The sequence below is a fragment of the Balaenoptera borealis genome, assembly GCF_965194805.1.
Source record: "Balaenoptera borealis genome assembly, chromosome: X".
NCBI lineage: Eukaryota > Metazoa > Chordata > Mammalia > Artiodactyla > Balaenopteridae > Balaenoptera > Balaenoptera borealis.
The window spans coordinates 49,168,577-49,196,186 of NC_138881.1; the positions used below are offsets into that span (position 1 = coordinate 49,168,577).

Sequence of the window (27,610 nt, forward strand, 5' to 3'; positions counted from 1 at the left end):
ATAACCAAGAGATCACTGAAGAAATCAAAGAGGAAATCAAAAAATACCTAGAGACAAATGACAATGAAAACACAACGATCCAAAACCTATGGGATGCAGCAAAAGCAGTTCTAAGAGGGAAGTTTATAGCTATACAAGCCTACCTAAAGAAACAAGAAAAATCTCAAGTAAACAATCTAACCTTACACCTAAAGGAACTAGAGAAAGAAGAACAAACAAAACCCACAGTTAGCAGAAGGGAAGAAATCATAAAGATCAGAGCAGAAATAAATGAAATAGAAACAAAGAAAACAATAGCAAAGATCAATAAAAATAAAGTTGGTTCTTTGATAAGATAAACAAAATTGATAAGCCATTAGCCAGACTCATCAAGAAAAAGAGGGAGAGGACTCAAATCAATAAAATTAGAAATGAACAAGGAGAAGTTACAACAGACACCACAGAAATACAAAGCATCCTAAGAGATTACTACAAGCAACTCTATGCCAATAAATTGGACAACCTGGAAGAAATGGACATATTCTTAGAAAGGTATAACCTTCCAAGACTGAACCAGGAAGTAGCAGAAAATATGAACAGACTAATCACAAGTAATGAAATTGAAACTGTGATTAAAAATCTTCCAACAAACAAAAGTCCAGGACCAGATGGCTTCACAGGTGAATTCTATCAAACATTTAGAGAAGAGCTAACACCCATCCTTCTCAAACTCTTCAAAAAATTGCAGAGGAAGGAACACTCCCAAACTCTTTCTATGAGGCCACCATCACCCTGATACCAAAACCAGGCAAAGATACTACAAAAAAAGGAAAATTACAGACCAATATCACTGATGAATATAGATGCAAAAATCCTCAACAGAATACTAGCAAACAGAATCCAACAACACATTAAAAGGATCATACACCACAATCAAGTGGGATTTATCCCAGAGATGCAAGGATTCTTCAATATACGCAAATCAATCAAAGTGATACACCATATTAACAAATTGAAGAATAAAAACCATATGATCATCTCAATAGATGCAGAAAAAGTTTTGACAAAATTCAACACCCATTTATGATAAAAACGCTCCAGAAAATGGGAATAGAGGGAACCTACCTCAACATAATAAAGGCCATATTCTGCAAACCCACAGCAAACATCATTCTCAATGGTGAAAAACTGAAAGCATTTCCTCTAAGATCAGGAACGACACAAGGATGTCCACTCTCACCTCTATTCTTCAACATAGTTTTGGAAGTCCTAGCCACGGCAATCAGAGAAGAAAAAGAAATAAAAGTAATACAAATTGGAAAAGAAGAAGTAAAACTGTCACTGTTTGCAGATGACATGATACTATACATAGAGAATCCTTAAAATGCCACCAGAAAACTGCTAGAGCTAATCAATGAATTTGGTAAAGTTGCAGGATACAAAATTAATGCACAGAAATCTCTTGCATTCCTCTACACTAATGCTGAAATATCTGAAAGAGAAATTATGGAAACACTGCCATTTACCATTACAACAAAAAGAATAAAATACCTAGGAATAAACCTACCTAGGGAGAAAAAAGACCTGCATGCAGAAAACTATAAGACACTGATGAAAGAAATTAAAGATGATACCAACAGATGGAGAGATAGATCATGTTCTTGGATTGGAAGAAACAATATTGTGAAAATGACTATACTACCCAAAGCAATCTACAGATTCAATGCAATCCCTATCAAATTACCAATGGCATTTTTTTTGGAACTAGAACAAATCATCTTAAAATTTGTATGGAAACACAAAAAAACCCGAATAGCCAAAGCAGTCTTGAGGGAGAAAAACGGAGCTGGAGTAATCAGACTCCCTGACTTCAGACTATACTACAAAGCTACAGTAATCAAGACAATATGGTACTGGCACAAAAACAGAAATATAGATCAATGGAACAAGATAGAAAGCCCAGAGGTAAACCCACGCCTCTATGGTCAACTAATCTATGACAAAGGAGGCAAAAATATACAATGGAGAAAAGACAGTCTCTTCAATAAGTGGTTCTGAGAAAACTGGACAACTCCATGTAAAAGAATGAAATTAGAATGCTCCCTAACACCATATACAAAAATAAACTCAAAATGGATTCAAGACCTAAATGTAAGACCGGACACTATAAAACTCTTAGAGGAAAACATAGGAAGAACACTCTTTGACATAAATCACAGCAAGATCTTTTTTTATCCACCTCCTAGAGTAATGGAAATAAAAACAAAAATAAACAAATGGGACCTAATGTAACTTCAAAGCTTTTGCACAGCAAAGGAAACCATAAACAAGACGAAAAGACAACCCTCAGAATGGGAGAAAATATTTGCAAACGAATCAAATGACAAAGGATTAATCTCCAAAATATATGAACAGCTCATTCAGCTCAATATTAAAGAAACAAACAACCCAATCCAAAAATGGGCAGAAGACCTAAATAGACATTTTTCCAAAGAAAACGTACAGATGGCCAAGAAGCACATGAAAAGATGCTCAACATCACTAATTATTAGAGAAATGCTAATCAAAACTACAATGAGGTATCACCTCACACCAGTTAGAATGGGCATCATCAGAAAATCTACAAACAACAAATGCTGGAGAGGGTGTGGAGAAAGGAGAACCCTCTTGCACTGTTGGTGGGAATGTAAATTGATACAGTCACTATGGAGAACAGTATGGAGGTTCCTTAAAAAACTAAAAATAGAATTATCATATGATCCAGCAATCCCACTACTGGGCATATACCCAGAGAAAACCGTAATTCAAAAAGACACATGCACCCCAATGTTCATTGCAGCACTATTTACAATAGCCATGTCATGGAAGCAACCTAAATGCCCATCGACAGACGAATGGATAAAGAAAATGTGGTACATATATACAATGGACTATTACTCAGCCATAAAAAGGAACGAAATTGAGTCATTTGTTGAGACGTGGATGGATCTAGAGACTGTCATACAGAGTGAAGTAAGTCAGAAAGAGGAAAACAAATATCATATATTAACACATGTATGTGGAATCTAGAAAAATGGTACAGATGAACCGGTTTGCAGGGCAGAGGTTGAGATACAGATGTAGAGAAGAAACGTATGGATACCAAGGGGGAAAAACCACAGCCGGGTGGGGATGGTGGTTTGCTGAATGAGTCGATTGGGATTGACATGTATACACTGATGTGTATAAAATTGATGACTGATTTTAAAAAAAAAGAAGAAGAAACAGACACTTTGAACACACTGATCACTAGAACTGAAATTGAATTTTTAATTTAACAAAACTCTTAGCAAACAAAAGTCCAGGAGTAAATTGGCCTCACAGGGGAATTATAACAAACATATTTAAGGAAACCTTACCAATCATTCTCAAACTATTCCCAAAAATTGAAGAGAGAACACTCCCAAATACATTCTATGCGGTCTCCACCACCGTGATATCAAAACCAGACAAAGACACTATAAAAAAAAGAAAAGTACAAATATTTTCTCACATTCTGAGAGTTGTCTTTTCACCTTGTTTATAGTTTCCTTGGCTGTGCAAAAGCTTTTAAGCTTAATTAGGTCCTGTTTGTTTATTTTCGCTTTTATTCTCATTACTGTAGGAAGTGGGTCAAAAAAGATCTTGCTGTAATTTATGTCAAACAGTGTTCTGCCTATGTTTTCCTCTAAGAGTTTTATAGTGTCTGGCCTTACACTTAGGTCTTTAATCTGTTTTTAGTCTATTTTTGTGCATGGTGTTAGGCAGTGTTCTAATTTCATTCTTTTATGTGTAGCTCTCCCGTTTTCCCAGCACCACTTAATGAAGAGGCTGTCTTTGCTCCATGGTACATTCTGGCCTCCTTTGTCATAGATCAGGTGACCATTGGTGCATGGGTTTATCTCTGGGCTTTCTATCCTCTTCCATTGATCGATATTTCTGTTTTTGTGCCAGTACCATACTGTCTTGATTACTGTAGCCCTGTCGTATAGTCTGAAGTCAGGGAGGCTGATTCCTCCAGCTCCGTTTATTTATTTTTCCTTTTTTTTCTCAAGATTTCTTTTGCTATTCAAGGTCTTTTGTGTTTCCATACAAATTGTAAAATTTTTTGTTCTAGTTCTGTGAAAAATGCCATTGGTAGTTTGATAGAGATTGCATTGAATCTGTAGATTGCTTTGGGTAGTATAGCCATTTTCACAATGACTTGGCTTCTTCCAATCCAAGAACATAGTAGATCTGTCCATCTGTTTGTGTCACCTTTGATTTCTTTCATCAGTATTTTATAGTTTTCTGCATCCAGGTCTTTCACCTCCTTAGGTAGGTTTATGCTTAGGTATTGTATGCTTTTTGTTGCAAACGAAGCAACTGACAAATGATTGATCTCCAAAATTTATAAACAGATCATGCAGCTCAATATCAGAAAAACAAATAACCCAATCAAAAATGGATAGAAGACCTAAATAGACATATCTCCAAAGAAGACAGAGATGGCCAAAAAACACATGAAAAAAAAAAAAGCTCAACATCACTAATTATTAGAGAAATGCAAGTCAAAACTACAATGAGGTATCACTTCACACCAATAAGAATGGCTATCACCAAAAAATCTACAAACAATAAATGCTGGAGAGGGTATGGAGGAAAGGCAACCCTTTTGTACTGTTGGTGGGAATGTAAATTGATACAGCCACTATGGAGAACAGTATGGAGGTTCCTTAAAAAACTAAAAATAGTACAACCATGTGACCCAGCAATCCCACTACTGGGCATATAGCCAGAGGAAACCATAATCAAAAAGACACATGCATCCCAATGTTCACTGCAGCACTATTTACAATAGCCAGGACATGGAAACAACCTAAATGTCCATCAACAGAGGAATGGATAAAGAAAATGTGGTACATATATACAATGGAATATTACTCAACCATAAAAAGAAACGAAACTGAGTTATTTGTAGTGAGGTGGATGGATCTAGAGTCTGTCATACAGAGTGAAGTAATTCAGAAAAAGAAAAACAAATACCATATGCTAACACATATATATGGAATCTTAAAAAAAAATGGTCAGTTGAACCTAGTGGCAGGACAGGAATAATGATTCAAACATAAAGTAGGGACTTGAGGACACAGGGAGGTGGAAGGGGAAGCTGGGACAAAGTGAGAGAGTAGCATTGACATATATACACTACCAAATGTAAAATAGATAGCTAGTGTGAAGCAGCTGCATAGCACAGGGAGATCAGCTCGGTGTTTTGTGACCACCTAGAGGGGTGGGATAGGGAGGGTGGGAGGGAGGCACAAGAGGGAGGGGATATGGGGATATATGTATACCTATAGCTGATTCACTTTGTTATACAGCAGAAACTAACACAACATTGTAAAGCAATTATACACCAATCAAGATGTTAAAAAAATGTTAAAAATAAACATGTAAAACAACAACAACAACAACAATAAACAAAGAAGATATCCAAATTGCCAACAAGTATTTGAAAATATGCTCAACATCACTAATCTTTAGGGAAATTCAAATCTAAACCACAGTTAGCAATCACCTCACACCTGTTAAGATTGCTATTATCAAAAAGTCAAGAGATAACAAATGATGGAGAGAATGTGTAGAAAAGTGAACCATTATACACTGTTGGTGAGAATGGAAAAGGTATAGCCTGTATGGAAAACAGTACGGAGGGGCCTCAGAAAATTAAAAATAGAACTACCATATGATCTAGTAATCCCACTTTTGTGTGTATATCCAAATGAAATAAAATCACCATCTCCAAGAGGTATCTGCACATCCATGTTCATTGCAGCATTATTCACAGTAGAAAAGATTTGGAAACAGCTAAATGTCCATCAAGCAATGAACAAATAAAGAATATATATATAAACACACACACACATATACAGGAATATTATTCAGCCATAAAAAGGAACTCTTGCCTTTGTGACAATATGGATAAACCTAGAAGACATCATGCTAGATGAGATAAGCCACACACAGAAAGATAAATATCACATGATCTCATGAGGGATCTTCATACTAACAGAGTGGTGGTTACCTTAGTCTGGGGGTAGCATGGGAAAATGTGGAGGTATTAATCAAATGGTACAAATTTTCAATTATAAGACTAACAAATACTGTAGACAGTACAGTACAGAAGTGTACAGTACAGAAGTACAGAAGGTGACTATTGTCTATAATAATTTATATAACAATTATTTGTATATTTTTATATAAATTATTATAGACTATGGTATATAATGGCTATTCTAATTAGTTTGTGTTTATCATTTCACAATATCTACATATTTTTAAAACTTCACATTGTGCACCTTAAATATATACAATTTTTTGTCAAAAATAACCCCACAAAAAATGTAAAGTCAGTTTCTTGCAGACAAAAACAAACAAAAAATAAGAAAAAAATACTTTAAAGCACCAGTGATGTGATTATGACCTGAAAATAACTCTTGTCATAAAATAAAGATTAAGATTCATATGAATTTACAGATGGATTCTCCTCAGGTCTGAGGCTAAAATGAGAGTTGTTATGCCTCCTTATTCTCTCCCAGTCTGTGACACAGTCTTTCCTTGTCTTTAATTAATGTTGTAGCTTTTGGAGAGTGCAAGACCATAATTTTTTAGAGGATTGTTTGTAATTTGATGTTTCCTCATGGACAATTCAAGAAAATAATGGTTAAAATAGCATTTTCTAAACTTCTGTGGGGTATTGGACCATTTCAAGTAATCTTTTTCTTAGATCATTAGCTTCCACATGTGATGTTCATTGCTATATTTGAGAAAACATGTAATTGTTCATGAGAGAATTCCCAAACTAACTGAAAGGAAGGAATGAAGGAAGAAGGAAGGAAGAGAGGGAAGGAGGGGAGAGGAGGGAGGGAGGGAGGAGAGACAGAGGAAGGTAGAGAAAGAAGGAAACAGACAAAACAGACAGAGATAGAGAAAGAGGGAGAGATAAAAATAAAGGTAGAGGAGAGAAAGAGAGTGAAAGCAGGGATTGAACACAACACAAATTCTCAAGCTATCATTATTTTAGTCAACAACTGTACTCAGAATAATCGTTGGCATCTTTTAAATAGATTATTCTTAAGGATGACATATTTCTTTGGTATCTCAAAGTGAAAACAGCTTTGTAAATCTGCAAAGTTTAATTGAAGATGGCTCACCCTACTCCCCTATACTTTGATTCATACTTTTCTACATAGAATTATCTTTTAATTACTTGAGATAATATTGAATATTAACATTGAAACAAACTCAGAGGTTGGATATTTAACTTCATGTAGGTTATAGGAACCATCTCTATCTTAAGACTCTATTTATACCAGCCACTGATCTAAAATAAGTCTATGAGCACAACTTGATGAGCTTGTGCTTCCAAGAAGTCAGATGGCCTGTAATTTGTCAAATAAAAGAAATTTAGACTTTGATAGGGAGTTACTTTAGTCAGAAGAATGTCTATGGTAATAAGAGGAATGTTCCAATCTCAGAAATCTAAAAGTGTCTCAAAATCAAACAGAAAAATATTTTCCTTTTATAGGTTAAGGAAGAGTAAACAAAGATTAGTAGAAAGTTTTAAGGAAAATTTGGGCAAACAAGGGGAAATGACCAGTGGGATCTGACAGGAAGTGTCTCACTGTAGTCAGCTGATTATTAGGATAAACTTATAAGGGAGAATATTCTACTTTTTAGTGCTTGCTCAGCCTTGAGAGCAAGCAGAGCTCAGGAGTCTGAAAGAAGGAGAGAAGATTGACTCAAGTTTGGTCAAGACAAAGCAGAGGGTAAGAAATGAGTAATTGTAAACACGTGGTTAGTTCCCCTGTTGTTAAGACAGGTAAAGTCTACCCTTAAACACTATTTGGGGTGGAATAAGAGTCATTGCAAATTTGAGGTTTGTGCAAGTAGTTTTCAGCAGTGGATTAGCTTTCAAGTCCTTATTGACCTTAAAGAACTAGCTTTGTTATCTTTTGAGTGTGCTGTTAGACTGACAGCTGTTGGAGAGTCCTAGAGACCAGACATTTAATGAGAAGTATACATTCGAATATAGTAAAATAATAATTATTAAAGGTTGACTAAAGGAGTTAAACCAAGATTTGAGGTTTAAATGAGTCAATCGAGGAGATTCCTGGACACTGGACTTGAAGAATCCTTACATGGTAGAATAAAGACAGAAGTGGTGATCTGATGGATTTATTGTTCTGAAATCTGAAAACTTTTGGTGGTGGTATACATATTAGAGAGATTTCTGAGAACATATGCACAGCAGTCACTTTAGACTACTGTACCCCCTCTGGAAACCAAGATCATGTCCAATGTCACATAATACTAGAGAACTGCTCACTGCAATTTCTGTAGTCCTTTGACAATAATGTTGGTGATTTTGGCGTGATGGTCCACAGTCCTGGTTATTTTCTGGAGCAGAGCATAGAAATTGTGGGAGTTCTAGAGAAATTTTTGAGTGGCTTACAAATCACCAGCTTTCGGCATAGCGGTTGCCCAGACATGATCTGTTGAACCAGTCAAATATTTTTGGTTTACTTCCAATATTTTAAACTCTTGTTCAAAGTTTCTTGAGAACCTTGTGAGAAATAAAGATCACAACCTCCTTCCTGTGCTAGTATTCTGTACCTGAACTTGTCATACCATGCTTTACCAGAACTTTTGGGTCATCTAGTATCTGAAAAACTTAAATCAGGGTTAATAGAGTAGTTAAGGTGAGAAAAGGGAGGCACTGGATTAAATATATGGTAAGGGCTAATAAGATTAGATAAATAAAATGATACAATCCAGTTAACAGGCAGATACCAATAAGCATGGGTACCACATAGAAAATACGTTTTATTGGAAGCTAGCTAGGATTCTGGAAATAATTTTCCTATGGATTGCATTTTAGAGTTTATATAAACCCTTTTTTGAAAAGTACCGAGATAGAAGGAAGTCTCTTTGAAGTTTATGGAGGAAGGCAAAAGGGCTGGCCAAGTGTTAAAGGCTGTCCTTAGATTTTCTGATGATGGCCATTCTGACAGGTATGAGGTCATACCTCATTGTAGCTTTGATTTGCATTTCTCTAATAATTAGTGATGTTAAGCATCTTTTTATGTGTTTTTAAACCATCTACATGTCTTCTTTGGAGAAATGTCTGTTTAGATCTTCTTCCCATTTCTGGATGGGGTTGTTGTTTTTTTGATATTGAGCTGCATGAGATGCCTGTATATTTTGTAGGTTAAGCCTTTGTCAGTTGCTTCGTTTGCAAATATTTTCTCCCTTCTTGAAGGTTGTCTTTTCATCTTCTTTATGGTTTCCTTTGCTGTGCAACTACTTTTCAGTTTCCTTAGGTCCCATTTGTTTGTTTTTGTTTTTATTTCCATTTCTCTAGGAGGTGGGTCAAAAAGGATCTTGCTGTGATGTATATCACAGAGTGATGTGCCTATGTTTTCCTCTAAGAGTTTTATACTGTCCGTCCTCACATTTTGTTCTTTAATCCATTTTGAGTTTATTTTTGTGTATGGAGTTAGTGAGTGTGCTATTTTCATTTTTTACATGTAGCTGTCCAGTTTCCCCAGCACTGTTTATTGAAGAGAAGGTCTTCTCTCTATTGTATATTCTTGCATCCTTTACCAAAGATAAGGTGACCATATGTGGGTGGGTTTATCTCTGGGCTTTCTATCCTGTTCCATTGATCTATATTTCTGTTTTTGTGCCAGTACCTTACTGTCTTGATTAGTTTAGTTTGTAGTATATTCTGAAGTCAGTGAGGCTGATTCCTCCAGCTCTGTTTTTCTTTCTCAAGATTGCTTTGGCTATTTGGGGTCTTTGTGTTTCCATAAAAATTGTGAAATTTTTTATTCTAGTTCTGTGAAAAATGCCATTGGTAGTTTGATAAGTATTGCATTGAATCTGCAGATGACTTTGGGTAGTAGAGTCATTTTCACAATGTTCATTGTTCCTATCCAAGAACATGGTATATCTCTCCATTTTTTGTACCATCTTTAATTTGTTTCATCAGTGTCTTATAGATTTCTGTATACAGGTCCTTTGTTTCCTTAGGTAGGTTTATTCCTACGTATTTTATTCTTTTTATTGCAATGGTAAATGGGAGTGTTTCCTTAATTTCTCTTTCAGATTTTTCATCATTAGTGTATAGGAATGCAAGAGATTTCTGTGCATTAATTTTATACCCTGCTACTTTACCAAATTCATTGATTAGGTCTAGTAGTTTTCTGGTACCATCTTTGAAATTCTCTTTGTATAATATCATGCCATCTGCAAACAGTGACAGTTTTATTTCTTCTTTTCCGATTTGGATTCTTTTTATTTCTTTTTCTTCTCTGATTGCTGTGGCTAAAACTTCCAAAACTATGTTGAATAATAGTGGTGAGAGTGGGCAACCTTGTCTTGTTCCTGATCTTAGTGGAAATGGTTTCAGTTTTTCACTATTGAGGACGATGTTGGCTGTGGGTTTGTCATATATGGCCTTTATTATGTTGAGGCAAGTTTCCTCTTTGCCAACATTCTGGAGAGTTTTTATCATAAATGGGTGTTGAATTTTTTCAAGAGCTTTTGCTGCATCTATTGAGATGATCATATGGTTTTTCTCCTTCAGTCTGTTTCTATGGTTTATCACATTAATTGATTTGCATATACTGAAGAATCCTTGCATTCCTGGGCTAAACCCCACTTGATCATGTTGTATGATGCTTTTAATATGCTATTGGATTCTGTTTGCTAGTATTTTGTTGAGGATTTTCACATCTATGTTCATCAGGGATATTGGCCTGTAGTTTTCTTTCTTTGTGACATCTTTGTCAGGTTTTGGTATCAGGGTGATGGTGGCCTCGTAGAATGAGTTTGGGAGTGTTCCTCCCTCTGCTATATTTTGGAAGAGTTTGAGAAGGTTAGGTGTTAGCTCTTCACTGAATGTTTGATAGAATTCGCCTGTCAGCCATCTGGTCCTGGGCTTTTTTTGTTGGAAGATTTTAAATCATAGTTTCAATTTCAGTGCTTGTGATTTGTGTGTTTATATTTTCTATTTCTTCCTGGTTCAGTCTCGGAAGGTTGTGCTTTTCTAAGAATTTGTCCATTTCTTCCAGGTTGTCCATTTTATTCGCATAGAGTTGCTTATAGCAATCTCTCAAGATCCTTTGTATTTCTGCAGTGTCAGTTGTTATTTCTCCTTTTTCATTTCTAATTCTATTGATTTAAGTCTTCTCCCTTATTTTCTTGATGAGTCTGGCTAGTGGTTTATCAATATTGTTTATCTTCTCAAAGAACCAGCTTTTAGTTTTATTGATCTTATCTATTATTTCCTTCATTTCTTTTTCATTTATTTTTGATCTGATCTTTATGATTTCTTTCATTCTGCTAACTTCGGGGTTTTTTGTTGTTCTTCTTCTTCTTTCTCTAATGGGTTTAGGTGTAAGGTTAGGTTGTTTATTTGAGATGTTTCTTGTTCCTTGAGGTAGGATTGTTTCTTGTTTCTTGAGGTAGGATTGTACAATTGGGGAATTCAAAGCAAATGTCTGTGTCTTACAAATCTCTACAAACCAGAAATGTAACTAACAGCCGATAATGACCTGAGACTGTGCCTAATTAGCCCAATCAGGTAAAACCTGAAATCAAAATGGGGAGGGGAGAATAAAGGAATAAAGTGGCCTTTTAACACTCAAACCACTGGATAGGCTCCTTCACCTAAAATCTAATTCACAGCTTCCTTAAGGATTTTTCAAGGACAAATAAAAATCTTGAAGTTTTTTCCACAAATAGTAAAGCCTTAATCATCTAAGCAAATGAATTTAACTTATTCCAACTGTTATTTATAAACTAGTAAGTTTATATTGTAATACCTGATTCATAACTAAGTCTTAAAGTGAAGCCATGAGATCCTTAGTTTTGTCTGTTTATATGTCTGTGTGTACATTATACATATAATACATCTCTACCTCTGGATAGTATTATCAAAATTAAATTTATGAAAAAGCTCCATTTAATTGACTGAAAAACAAGCACTTACAAATTAAATATTTCTAAATATAAAGAAAACTGGCAAGAATGAATTTCAGGTTCACATGATCTAGGAAATATTCAATATTAAATTAATATCTGGTATTAAAGCTAGCTTAAGCTTTTTGGTTTAATCAATACAGACATGTCTTTTATTGTAACTAGGTTTACTGAAGGTCAATAAGTTTATGTTATTTGTGTTGTAGACTGTAAGCAAGGAAAATCAACTTGGTATGATGATATTTTCATAAGTTATGAAAAAAAGTAAGTGAGATAAGAGTTTTCAAGTGAACTCTTTAGGAATAATTATGTTTTGGGTATGTCTATCTAAAATAGTTTCTCAAGATTTTTGGTAACTTGAAACTTTAGAGTTTTGCTAAGTTAAATTATGGAATTCATTAAATATCAGTTCATTTCAAATAAGATAAGACACTGAAACATTGACTGCTAAACACGTCTAAGTTTACCTACTTTTGTCTCCTTATGAGAGGGAAACTAAAGATGTTTGGGTTTATTAAACCCATAGTTTGTACCACACCGAGGGAAAAATGTGCTATGAGAAAATATATGTTTCTACAGGTTGTGGAATAGTCCTATGTTTGCCAATCAGGAAATTCTGATATGACAAAGAGTTCACAATTACTTGCTAGTCAGTTTTCACTGGAGATTAAGGTTTTTAAGAAATTAAATTGTGATATAGGTATTGGGTTGACCAAAAAGTTAGTTCGGGTTTTTCTGTAACATCTTACAGAAAAACCCAGAGGAACTTTTGGCCAACCCAATAATTAAAGCTACTGGGATAATAAGGGAAACATTTAAGTGTGCAAGGAAAGTAGGATGTGTATTTTCATCAAAAGAAGGTATAAAGAATGGAAATGAACTTTGTTAAGGGAAAGGAAAATGATTTTGTCTTAAAGCTTGTTGTTTCTGGATGGGAAAGAAAATAAGGGATAAACTAATACAGATACAGAAAGTTGTAGAAGGTTTGTAAAAGGGAACCCTGAGAAAAGCTTTGTACAAAGTCAAGCTGGGATTGGATTGAATTTAATTAGGTAAATGATTTTTGTTATTGAGGGTGAACTGGTGCAGGATTGGAGTTTGGTTTTCTCTCTCTGTTACAAGAACAAAGTTTTCTTGGAATGTTAAGCTACGTTTAATAACAGATTGTGAGTTTCTTTGCTTTCTAAATGATCTGTATTTGCCTTAAAAAATATTTTATTGTCACTTTGGTTGAATGAATAAGTATTGGATTGTTTCACAAGGACCCATGATCCTATTTGACCAAGTGTTTTAAAACATTTTTATACCTTTGACAAATTTCCCAAATATCAAATTCTAATTAAGGTTATTTTGACCTCCAACTAACTTTGGGATGCTTCAAAGGGCCCCTGAAACATCCCAAAGAGAAATATTAAACTAATTAGGTTTATTGGGTATGTTAAATTACATGGAAAACATTGTCAAATAAAGAGTGATAAAACCGTCTTAGGTTATATCGTATGGGTAAATATCATTAATATAGATATTCCAAAAGTTATATGGAATTCCTAAAAATCTGATATGTCCTGGTATAATGTTATCAGTCATCACTCTAGTTAGTATCTTAAAATGTTGTATGTTACAGAAATAACCAAGTTTCTTGTCAATTGCATTGTAATCAGATCTTTAACAATGGCATTTTAAGTTTTTACTTTATATACAATCATTATTTTACTCTGATGCTTTTATAAAATGAGTATCTTCAAGAAGATACTCTTGTTAGTCAGGTATCTCAGTGTAATTTTCTTCCACCCTTTGAAAATATATATATTAAACTGGGGTAGATAGAGTGGACTTGTTTGGGGCCCTTTAACCTTGGGGACCAATAGTGTGTCCATTTGGCCCATCCAATCTTAGGTAATGTACCAACCTACAACAAGTTGATAAAGTATGCCTTTGTAAATGAAGATGGAACATTTACCTCTTTCTCTTGACCTGATCCCTCCATAATTTGGCTTCTGCACCTGGCTCCCCTGTGGACTTAATGGCTTATTGTGACTAGATTACAACTAGTTATACTAATCATTGTTTTAGTTTGTTCTCTCTTGTTTTCAAATTATTTATGCTTTGTTCCTCTCTCTGCTGTACTATGACTTTATTAATGTTACCAGCTGTATTACTTATATCCTGTCTATTTTATGATTATTACCTCTTGCATTACCCAATGTGTAACCAGGCCTCCAACAAAATTATTGATGGCTAAACATCTTGAGGCAGTCGATTATATATATAACTCTACATAGAATAATTATAATAGTGCAACTCTAGATATGAGAAGAAGCAACAAGGGAAAACATTTTCTGGATCATAATAGGCTAGTAAAACTGGCAATCCAGGGAATTTTAGGTTATCAATAGGGCCTAATCCAACGATTAGCACATAGTGTCTATCAAGAGAAGCCTCACCTGATCTAAGAATAAGACTTCCTAGTGCTGTGGGGCAAAAGGGACAGGAAATGTCTCAAACCTTGGTTGAATTTGTGACCAAGAGGAGTTGCTGTGGACAAAAAAGTGTTGCCTGCCATTTCAGTAAACAAAGAATGCTGCCTGCCATTCTGGTAAACAACAAATGTTGCCTGTCATCAAGCCATCAGCCACTGCAGCCAACCTTGAAGGTGTGACCTGAGAGGAATTCAGGATGGCCCTAGATAGTAAAGATGCAAATAAAAGGAATAATTTCAATGACCCCAGACTCTCTCATCTTACTATACATAAACAGGCACTAAAATCATTAACTTGAGATGTCTGTTTTCTGTGATTAGCAGTAGTCTTGATCTTCATCTACGGGTTTGTTTTTCAGCAAAAACTATATATCCTGGCTCCTCCTATAACTCCTTTGAACAACCTCTCAGAAATATATGAGCAGCTGTATCCTGGGCTATAGTCCTCAGTAAGTCCTGAATAAAACGTAACTCTCAACTTTTAGGTTACGTTTCTTTTTTAAGTTGACGTCTGAAGTTGTTTCACATCTGTCTTACAATTTATGTTTGTTTGTGTTTGGTTTCTACCTTGCTGTATTTTTAGGGGCTTTCATCTATAGATGGCATAGAATGTTTTCAGGCAAACTATGTGCTGTATACTAACAGGGAAACATTTCCATCACAAAGAAACATGTGTGACCTATGCGCATATTTCAACCATTCTATATAAAATTGCTGTTTTCCTCCTAATCTGAGAAGTAAATTTAAAACCACAAGCCAAATTCAATTTTATCTCCATATTTTTCCAATAATTTGTGTCTAAACACTTTACCAATATGAATTAATAGCAGCAATATACAGAGATACAGATAAAAAGTCACTATGTCAATTTACAACGTGATTTTTATTAATTACTAAAGGTACATAATATTCATTTCTTTGACATTCTATTTCTCTCAAACACAGAAACTTCCAGAAAATTCACTATAAATAAATTAAAATAAGCTTAAGCTTTCTTCTGTAATTACCTATGCAACAATTCCTGATTTTAGTTGAGAAATGTAAATTAAAACTACAATGCTATTCCAGTAAACACACTCTAGAATGGTTAAATGAAAAAGTCAAACATTACCAGGTCCTGGTCAGGTTGAGGAATAACTAGACCATTCATAACTGCTGGTAGGAGTGTAAATTAGTACAAGAACCTTTGAAAACTGTTTGACAGTAGTTACTAAAACTAGACATATCAAGCTTCACTTTTTGGTATATAACTCATAGAAATGAATACATGTCCTCACCAAAAAAGGTATATTTGAATGTTCATAGTAGCATAATTAATACTTGCCCAAACCTGAAAACAACATTAATGCCCATAAACAGAATGTAAAAGTAATTATGATATAGGCATACAATAAAACTCTGTACAAGAAAAAAATGAACTATTTCTACATGCAAAAGTATGGCTGAATCTTACAAACTGTTGAGTAATATTTTACTTATTTTGACTTATTAGTCAAACACAAAAGGAATACACACCATAAAGCTTAAAAATAAGCAAAACTAATCTATCGTTTTAATATATTCATACAAAAATTTGTACACAAATGTTCATAGCAGCATTATTCATAATACCCCAAAAGTGGAGACAACCCAAAAATCTATCAACTGATGAATGAATAAACAAAATGTGGTATACCCATACAATGGAACAGTATTCAGCCACAAAGAGAATGAATTACTGGTACATGCTACAACACAGACAAACATTGAAAACAGTATTATATTAAGTAAAATAATCCAGACACAATAGGTCACATATTGTATAATTCCATTCAGATGAAATATGCAGAATAGGCAAATCCATAGATACAGAAAGTAAATTCATAGTTTCTAGGGGGTGGGAGGAATGGGGGATTGCTGTTTAGTGGGTATAGGGTTTCTTTTTGAATAATGAAATATTCTGGAAATGGCCGTCCGTGATGATTCCACAACATTGTGAATGTACTAAAACCCACTGAATGGTACACATTAAGATGGTTAAAATAGTGAATGTTATGTTGCATGAATTTTATCTCAATAATAATAAATAATAACAAAAAAACAAACAAAGGCCTGAATTTATGGTTTTAGAAGCCAAGATATTTTTTGATTCAGGATAATAGTGTCTGGAAGAGGACATGAAGGAACTTTAGATTCTGGTAGTATTCTAGTTCTTGATCTGGGTAGTGGTTACATGGATGTACTCACTCTGTGAAAATTCATGTAGCTACATATTCTTATGATCTGTTTGTAATATATGTTGTTTCAATTAAAATACAAAAAACAATAAATTTTACAAATAAAATGCTTCATAAACCCAGTTGTGATTTAATATATCGTAGCTTAAAATTTAAAGCAAGGAATGATTAAAATATATAATGCAGTTTCAAAAAAGATAACCTATAGGTTGTTATCTGAATGTTTACTGAATTCAACAATGCATCAATCTTGCAAAGTAAAATCAATAAAAATGAATTATCAATTTTAATGTCATGAATCAAATACTCACATTTAGTTTTAAAATACTTTTTCAACTATTTGGAGTAGAAATAGTTGAAAGCACCAAACACTAAAACGTCAAACTTGTAAAATAAACAGCATCTAATTTGACCATATTTTGGCATTTCAATAGGCAAGCCTAAATTTGGAAAACTTTTCTCTTCACTTCTTACTATCCTCATGGAATTTCTGAAAGCCAGATAGTATTAGATAGACAGATGACCAATGTTACAATAACATCTATTTGAAGGTTTTATATTGCTAACTGTAACTGGAAAATACTGGGCATGTTTTAAAATCGCCATTGTGCTTTTATACAGATGTTGTAGACCAGAGACACTTAGGAAAAGCCAAAACACTTGGCTATAGAGAAAACTTATCTTCTTTTTTTGTTGTTTAAATTTTATTTTCATTTCTGTTTTGGGGAAGAATCCTTAACAATTTGTGTAAATCCAGGTAACATTTTATCTTTGAGGAATTTTTTGCCCTAAAAGAATCTAAGGTGAAGGACAACCAGAATCACTTTGCAAACAAGATCCTATGCAGCAAGTCTTTACAATATTCAGTAGATTTGGTACATAGATTTAGTAGTGAAAAGGACTATCCAATGCTTACTATAGATCCAGAAAACAAACTGGTGGTTGCCAGAGGGGAGGTGGTTGGAGGAACAGGCGAAATGGGTGAAGGGGATTAAGAGGTACAAACTTCTAACTATAAGTCACGGGGATGTAATGCACAGCATAGCGAATATGGTCAATAATATTGTAACAACTTTGTATGGTGACAGATGATAACTAGACTTATTGTGGTAATCATTTCATAATGTATAAAAGTATCAAATCACTATGCTGCACACCTGAAACCAACATTATATTGTTATGTCAAATATAATTCGATAAAAATTAAATATAAAACAAATCAATTTTTTAAGGTCTCATCTAAAGAAAGACTCAGTGCTGTATATGGAGTCTTCTAAAAGCAGACTATAATATGCTGTAAAATGTACAAGATTAATCAGTAAGATTGATAAATACAAAGTCTGATTTAATAACAGAAATGAATCTCTTTTTTTCTCAATGAATTTGTCCTTCATTTCTTTCCATAAGCCCTCTCTGTTATTTAGGAAAGTAGTACATCTAGCCTAGGCTTAGCCATTTTCAAGGTAGTCAAATTACTAAGGTTATAATTGCAAACACTTATTTAACAATGCTCCCAAGTCTTATTGCTTTCTAAGTACATAAACAATGACATACCCATGGGAAAGTGAATCTTCAAAGAAAAAAAAAATAGAAAAAAGTTTTACTTAATCAACATTTTGGAAAGTGAGGCAAAAATAATAAATATATGACATTTTTTTCTATTAGTATGTCATGGCATCTGACGACACTTCTTATTGATATTATTGATAATTAACAAAAAATAATAGTTAACTCTAAGAAGTACAGGAACATAAGGTGACTTTAAGGGGGAAAAATGTTGCATTTCTTTAGAAACACCAAGTGCTATGTTTGGCATTAATTAATTAATGCCAACATGAATCAGGAGGAAAAAATATCTGTCCAGCAGCACACATTCTAAAATTGGAACTAGCCTGGAATGAACTGCTGCTCTATTCACTGAGTCATTGCCTGAGGAATTTCCACTTCAGCTCTCTGTTTTGGCTAATTTCCCCACAAACAGATATGTGACCAGCTTCCTTCTTCCACATCCAGTGTAATGTAGTCTCACACTGCAGTTATATCCCTCCATTGTATTGTGTAAACAGGAAAGGGAAGTAGGTCCTGATAAAGATTAATAATTTCTTGGTTTCATTCCAAAGTGAGAATGCCTAGAGTTGAAATATCTTTGTTTTTGCTACCATTTGTAATTGCTTTGCGTCGTGGAAATGTAGTGTTGCTTGTCACTAAAGAGAGTTTTATTTTGCTACGGTGAACTTTGTTCCCCTTTCCAAATATGTTAAGCTACTTATATTTTATTCATATTCTTAAATTCTTGCTTGATGACTAACCTGACCCTCACCACATAATTGGTGAATTCTCAGGATTCACCATGCTAAATTATAGTTATCAGTCCTAAATATCACATGAAATGTATATACTCTTCTTTTCAACTAGTGTATCTATATGAAATAGTTACATTCAAATTAAAGTCATTGTTTTTTTATTTCAGAAAATTAAAATTTGCTATTATGTCTAATATAAGGAAAGGAAATTTTATTTATCTTAATACCATTTATTTATATTCTATAGCTTTCTCTTTCAAAATAACATATTTATTTTATATGATTTACAAAAGATCACTTTCATATATAACACTACATCCGGGATTCCAATTTAGAATAAATAAAAATAAAGCATAATTTAAAAGTTATTTACCAAAGAATTTTACGATAATTATTTAAGCTACCACTCAAATTTTTGTTTAAATTTTAATTTAAGATAGTTTAATCTAACTGCTGTATGCCAGATTAAATTTTAGATTCTTAGAATTTTTGGAAATACCTTTGATAATCTGTGCATTGAATTTTTCCTTATCACGATTTTTAGTCCATACTCTATGAATGACAGCTGATATTTAATCCTTTATTATTCCAAAATGTAACCATTTAGAACTTGATTATATATTATTTTTCATTGCTTGAGTTTTTCTTTCTCTGTCTGGATAATAATGTTTGTGAGCATAACAACAGAAATTGTCAAATATGTGCTCAAAAATGTTTGTTTGAATGAATTGATAAAATACGCTTTTGTTTTAAACCTTATAGTATCTCACACAGAGTAGGCACTCAATAATTACTAGCTTCTTAATAAGCCGATAACAATACGAGATATTCCTAAGGGATTCATACTTTGTTAGTGTTCTTAAGAATCATTGTCTTGCTTTGTTTAAAACAATGAATTGTTTTCTGTAGGCCAAGTGTTTTTCAGGTCCATAAATGTCAGCAGAAAATTAGAATGAGATGAAGTCTTCTGTTGACAATGCAGGACAGCAAAATTCACCATCAAACAAAATGTAATTGTTAGGTAGTTATTTATGCTACTTATTTACTCTCTCACTCTTTCTTTGGACTCCATTCCTCCTGAGTTATCACCATTAGTGGTAAGGGTAACAAGAAAAAGGAGAAAATATGCTAAGATATGTAAATAAGAGAGGATGTGATCCCTGTGACTGAGTTCCCACACCACATTAGTTAGTCACAGAGGGGATTATGAGTAAGGAGACCCAAGGATCACATGGAAGTTATTTTTGGACGATTCTAGTCCTATCACTTCCAATCTGAGAAAAATACAGGTAAAATTCAATTTTGCAGAGTTTATATTGAGGAACTATTGAAATTAATGACTAAGCAGCATCTCCCAAACTCTGGAGAAATGATTTATTATATTACTAAGTACCACATAAAACATCCGTTGAATATCCATAGTAGGGAAGAGAGTAGTAGTAAGAAAGAACTGTCAGACAAAGGTGACATAGCTCATTTTGATGCAGTGTATTCTGGCAGGATATTGTATGAGGTTGAAGAGGCCTGTAAATACTCAAAGGCAAACAAGGGTACAAACGTTGAATATAAATCTGAGAATACATGAGGGAGCCAAGGGAGATGAAATGGCACTCACTGTCTAGTGGTGTGTATAATCCACAATATGTATAGTTTATTCAGGGATAACTGATTTATCACTTCCCAATAAATTAAACATGCCCTGAACTAATTATCTTTCAATATATATTCCTGAAAAGACTTCAATACCCAATCTCTTTTTCATGTTAATGAAATGTAATTTTTAGTTTCAAAAAAAAAATCCTTAGCCATTTCTGATCTTCCTTTTTCTCATGGATGTTTCATATATTCAGTGAGTCACCAAGTTATATTTGTTTCTCCAATTTAGAAACATCTTCAATCTGTCCTTTTCTGCCACAACCCTAGTCCAAGCCTTCATCACAGAACCCTGAAATTATTACAATAGACTCCTAAATGATTTTCCTATCATCTCCCCTCATCAAATTCACATTGTACATGTCTACTATATTAAACTTTCTATATATTCATCATTTGACTTCTCTTTTTAAATATCTTCACTGACTCTTAACCATGTCTAGAATAAAGTCCTATCCACTGTGACTGGTTTTCTTAGCTCTTCAGATTGGCTCCATATTGGCAGTCTAACCCTAACACTTAGCACTTATCAAACATGCGTCCTGCATTTGAGCTAGGTTGTCTTTCCGTGTTGTGTGGCCAATTCCATTTCAAATTCTTTCCTTGTGCTTTTTTTCCAGGCTGGAATTCACCTATTCTCTTATCTATGTAACTAAATCTAACCATCCATTAAAGCATAGCTACTGCCCCTCCTTTCCCTCCAAGCCATTAATTTAGTGTCTGAAAACATGCTTGCTGATATTGTTTAGATGTGAAATATTTAATTCCTATGTCCTCTCCAAAATTAAGAAGTAGCTCACATTTTATACCTCTAATCTACATCCCTAGTACTCTTCTACCTTGTATTTTTGTATATAGTCAGTAAATTAACTCGAAATATACAATGAGGTCCCTAGCTTAAAAATTGTTACCAAATCAAATCAGATTTGAAAAATATAAAAAATTCATTTGTAATGAGTGCTTTGCTTTTAATATTTAGTTGTGGTCTTACAAAGTGCTTGATAACCTGTTCTCTAAATGTGCAAAACACATTTCACTTTCTAAAAAATTGTTAAACAAATCTTTTGTTCAAAAGTGTAAATTACATAAATTTCAGCTCAGCCTTATATTTCAATTATCACTATTATCAATATTTTGAAAGAGCTGCATCTAAATTAGGTTTTATTATTACCGAATCATCAAATGGATCTGTTTGATATCAGTAATTACTAAGGGATTATGGATATTCCCAAAACTGGCAATTAATCAATGCTTTATCTGGAATCAAGGAATAGTCATAAATACCCTGCTCTTATTTTTCCTGGATGGGAATATGAAGTATTTAATCCAGAGAAAAATTACCCTCATATTCTATCAAGTTTCACTTCTACTACTCAAGCCTTTCAATTATGTAATACTATAATGAGACCAGGATAAAAATGTCAAAATAAACGTATTTTAACTCATGATGAATATGTTCAACAGAGTCCCCTGGATGCAAACCTTCCTGCAAAGTATTTTGTTACTGGGGCTTCCCTGGTGGCACAGTGGTTGAGAATCTGCCTGCCAATGCAGGGGACACAGGTTTTAGCCCTGGTCTGGGAAGATCCCACGTGCCGCGGAGCGGCTGGGCCTGTGAGCCACAATTACTGAGCCTGCGCGTCTGGAGCCTGTGCTCCGCAACAAGAGAGGCCGCAGTAGTGAGAGGCCCACGCACCGCGATGAAGAGTGGCCCCTGCTTGCCACAACTAGAGAAAGCCCTCGCACAGAAACGAAGACCCAACACAGCCATAAATAAATAAATAAATAAATAAATAAATAAATAAATAAATAAATAAATAAATAAATAAATGATAAAGGGGCCATATTTATAAGAAAAAAAAAAGTATTTTGTTACTGTGTTTTCAATTGGCAAAATTTTAATAAACCAAGGACTGAAGAAGCACAAAAAGCAAATGAGATAACATTAAATCATATCCCATTTTTTTAAATGGCAAATTTATGCCAACACTAACAAAAATGTAACCATTATGTTTGTACTGATACTTTTGACTGTAATTTCATGCTATTTTCACCATCATGTTGGAAAAATGGTATTGAATGAGAAATCTTTTGAACAAATTGACTGAAAGAAACCATGTGGGCCCATAAATAATTACAAGATTTTTATCTTCAAGAAAAGTAAAATCTGTCCTTTGACAATTCCACAGAATAGAACAAAAGCATATTTTATGATTGTTTTTAATGAGGGATTGAAGAAACAAAATGACAGGATTTTAAAATATTCTTATGGTTATATATATTAACAGATGCTTAAGACCTGCATGTTCACCTGGGATCTCTGCATTCCTATCTGTAGGAAAAGAAGAATAACTTATTTAAGAGGACTTAACTAATGACAACACATTTCTAAACTGGGCTTAAAAATCCTTCCAAAATGCTGAGGGAGAATTGTTAAATGGTAACAAACAATCACACTCTGACCATTTCTTTGGATTACAAATTTATGTATACTTTTTGCTTTTTCACTGAATGAGTACAACCAATTTAAAAATTAGACAGTACAGATGCATTTAAAAATGGCAAATTATAAAGTGCACTGCCAAAGTGCTATAATTGTTATCGACAAATGTACATACAAACAGTACTGGATTAGAATGTTTCACAGCAACTAATAGTGTTTGCTAGCAGAACTACATGTTGAAAAATTTTAGAAGAATAGAAGAACTACATGTCTCATAAAACCTTATATAAAACATTTCCATTATAATTTGATTCATATATAAACACACTGACCTCTAAATCCAGAAAATAATTTCTTAATGCACACTCAGACTTGCAGTAAATATTGGGACTGAAACATGGGCCATGTTCTGAATGGCTGAGAGATGGTGACCATGAAAAAGACTTACCTAATTAAAAAAAAAAGAGATCATGGCAAGGAATGGAGTGGACATGCTAGAGAATAGGTTGGAGAGGGAGCAGAGCTGGCAGAAGATAAGAGACATATATTAATGTGGAATGGAACAAGTGGTTATAAACAAAAGTCATTATGAAACTCAGAAGAGTAGAATGAAAGTTGATGTGCATACACACACACACACACACACAATTAAGAGTTACTAAGCAAGAGTTAGGTAAATTTTAATATGTCTTATAGTTGAAATTTTGCCATAACTATCTCAAAATATTGTAAGGATCAAAATAACAGTTGTGAAAGTGCTACATAAACTGTAAAATGCTATACTCAAGTAAGACAGACAATATTTACTCAAAATGCAAAGTAAAACTCTCATTCCAACTCTGGGAGAAGGCAAACAATGAGCTTTCCAGGGCACAGAGGGGAGAAGAACCTTACTCTGGCCTAGTCCCAGATTTCCTTGGAACCACAGGCTCTCCGGTCACTCTATAGGATGGCTTTGAATGCAAGAGTAAAGACACTGTCCAGGTCTAATGGACAGGTTGGCAAAGTCACAGAATTGTGTGGAGAAAAATCCTTAATCTGTGGAAGAAAGAGATTCCCTTTTCTGTTTCTTAACCTGCATAAAGCATTACTGCCTGCACACGAACATGGTGTTAAATTATGCTAATTTCTTTGAGGAAGGGAATAAGAGGGGCAGGAAAGGTGTAAAAATTCACTAAAACATGCCAAAATACAAAACATTTTTCCCTCCATACCTAACTACTAGGATAGAAGATGTCTACAGTGCATCAGGTATGTGTAAATTACAATGACAGCTTTACACCTAGGGAACTGAGGGTTAGTGAGAGGAAATGACTTAATAAGGCCACTTATTCAACACCACAAAGTCATCAGTATTTCTGAGTCTGAGTCTAATCAAATTCCTGGAACTTTCCCCAACACAGCCTTCCATCAAAAAAAAAAAAAAAAAAAAGAGGCTACAAAGATAAATAGGTAAAAAGAACCAACCCAGATTTTCAGCTTTCTTCTTTTTAAAGCTCACCACAAGATTTTAGAAATATTTTAGCACTGCGTAAAATTTCCATTAAATTTTGAAAGTTAAACACCAGTTCCATGTTCTCAGATCATTAACTCTCAATGCATTTTTCGCTACATTAGGAGCACATGCAATTGTTAATCATTGTAAAAGGTCCTAAAATTTTCAAGAAAGAGCACAAAATGATGAAAATAGAGCTGAAATGACCTTAGAAACAATCTATTCAAACCACCACATTTTATAAATAAGGAAATTAAGGCTCAGATAGGATAAGTGACTTGCTCAGGGTCACACAACCTGTCAGTTCCAGACTCAAGATCAGAATTTAAATCTCCAAACTTGTAGTCCAGGGCTCTGTTCTTTTTCAAACCTATAAGAAATGACTGCATTTAAATATTTAGTCCAGAACACTCTTAAAATTGAGTGTCATCAATAAAAGTAAGCCATGTGGCAAGGAATGAATAGAGTTTAGTTCATACCAAAAAAGAGCTGCCAGTCACTGTGATAAGATCTGTTTCTTTCTGAGACCCATGGTTTCCTGCTGGATTGGAGAATGCAAACTGGGTTTCTTCCTCCTGTCCAAAGAAGTCAGAGTCAGGGCGTACGTTCCATTCCGTTTTGGTTGGCGGCAGTAGTTCCGAGACACTGTTTTCACAAAGGGTGCTCGAAGGAGTCAGAGCATCTGTGTCTACTGTTAGCTTACTGCTGGGGGTCAAAGCTTGGGGCTCTTGACTCGAGGTTTTCATAGCCAAAGAGCTCAGAGATCCCAACGGCCCCGCACTTAGACTTGAGACATCATCCGTATCTAAGGGACTCTGCTGAAAACCAGCGGCTGTCGTTCCAAAGAAGAGTGAGGTATCCAGACTTTGAGGAAGGTCACTGGTGGCCATCAAGGCCTGAGGGTCCACCGCCTGCCCTAAGGAATTATTATTATTATTAGCAGGGCGGTTCCCTGCCAGAGTTGAGTTCACAGAAGCCACATCAATAGTCAAGATCCCAGAGTTCACCAATGCGGTGTCCAATACTGCAGCAGAACTATTACTGGGCACATCAGAGAAGAGAGACACAAGCTCTGCATCACCGAGGTCATTCTGCCCCTGGCTGGTAAGTTCACTGCTCGGCGTAAGAGAATTTGCAGCTTCTAGCTGAGCTAAGAGATCCTGGCGCAGGTTGTGCCTTTTGGCCGTGTGCGTCTTCATGCTGTGCTTGGATGTGAAGAGTTTATTACAAGTGGAGACTGGGCATCGGATTTTACCAGTGTCCACATCCTGCAAGTGTTTCTTGGAGTGAATGTAGAGACTACTGCGAGCAGAGAACCTGGCACAGCAGCCTTCCACGGGGCACACAAAAGGCTTTGTGCCCAGGTGGGTTATGCTGTGGCCTTTCAGATGTTCGGCCCTCGTGAAAGATTTCCCACAGCCTTCTACAGGACACATGAACCTCCGGTCATCGTCGTGCTTCCTTTTGTGTCTTAGGAGTTTGGACATGCTGGTGAAGTTCCAGCCACAGCCCTCGAAGTCACAAAGGAACGGTCTCTCACCAGTGTGGCTCCGAAGGTGAATTTTCAACCTACAAGCCTTGTCGTACTGTTTGCTGCAGCCAGGAAAGGAGCAGGAAAAGAGTTCCTGTTCCCTGAAGTGGGCGCGGTTATGGGAAAACAGGGCACTCACTGTGATAAACGTCTTCTTGCAGCCCGAAAACGCGCACTGGTAGGGTCTCTCAGGCTCGAAGTGGCTGCGCTGGTGGGCGCTGAGTTTGGCCTGCGTGGGGAAGGTCTCCTCACACACCTCGCATTTGAATGAGTTCTCCTGCTCATGGCCCTTCATGTGCGCTTTGAGGTTATACACCGTGGTGAAGCTCTTGCCACAGCCCTCTGCCGGGCAGCCAAAGGGCCTCAGTTTGTCGTGTGACTGCAGGTGCCTCTTGAGCTTGTACGAGGTGGTGAAGGTCCAGCCACAACCGCCCAGGGGGCACTTGAAGGGCCGCTGGCCCTGGCTGCTGCTGTGCGTCAGCAGGTGCACCTTCAGCTGGTGCTTCTTGGCAAAGGTTTGTCCGCACTGCGCCTCAGGACACAGGTACAGCACCATGCCCTGGCCCGGGCCTAGCGGCCCGCGGGGACTCTCAGCAGCAACCGGGCCCTCCGCCTCCTCCTCGGGCGCTGGGGCGGGCGCGGGTTCGGCCCGCTCGGCCAGCAGGAGGTCGGGCGGCAGCTCGGGACAGTCGCCAGGCTGCGCGGCGTGCGGGATCCCCGCTTGCGGGGCGATCAGACCCCCGGGCTGCGGGGCAGGGGCGACCCCAGGCGCCCAGGCTGGCGGCGGGGGCGTGGCCAGGGTGAGGACGCCGTTCTCGAAGCGCAACAGCAGGTTTTGGTTGTGAATGGTGACGGTGCCCGCGAAGGCCGCGGCGGGGCCCATGCCTGGGGCGGGGATCGGGGCCAGGGCCGGGACTGGGGCGCGGATAGCGGACAGGCAGCTGGGGCCCAGCGAAGGGCGGCCCTCGGGGTTCGCGCCGCTTTCGTGCCCCTGGAACCGTGGGCCCAGCCCGGCCTCCTCCCTCCATAGGGGCCCTGCGGCCTGGCCGGCGCCCGTGGAATCTACGTCTCCACCCACCGGGTCCAGCAGCACCAGGAAGAAGTCATCGCCATCGCCGCCGCCGCGGCCGCCGCCGCCGCCGCCGCCGCCGCCGCCGCCACCAGCGTGATCGGGCCTCGGCACCAACGGGCTAGGGCCCGGGCCCGGGGAGGCCGCGCGGTCCTCCTCACGCTGCCGCCCGGGCCCGCCATCTTGGGGGCCCCGGAGCAGCAGGAGGCGGCGCGCGGGGGCCTGGCCGGCCCGCGGGTCAGGACCTCCGTGGATCCGGCCGCCGCCCCCGGGGCTGCCAGCGCCGCCGCCCTGTCGCGACCCGCGAGCCGGGAGCAGCCTCGGGATTTCCATCTCCGCGTCCATGAGGCTCCGCTGGAACCAGAGTCGCGGAGGAGGCGCGACCCCGCCCCCTGCC

The 27,610-nt window shown here is 36.6% G+C and overlaps 1 protein-coding gene across 1 annotated transcript in view; it reads right to left on the reverse strand.

Annotated features, from left to right (window-relative positions):
• The window catches only part of LOC309620349 (zinc finger X-linked protein ZXDB-like), a 962,758-nt gene extending 935,148 nt beyond the window's left edge, over positions 1-27,610 (reverse strand). The window contains exon 1 of the mRNA XM_082376576.1: positions 1-27,610. Coding sequence (XP_082232702.1) covers positions 25,087-27,558 — 2,472 coding nt within the window. The 5' untranslated portion in view covers positions 27,559-27,610 and the 3' untranslated portion in view covers positions 1-25,086.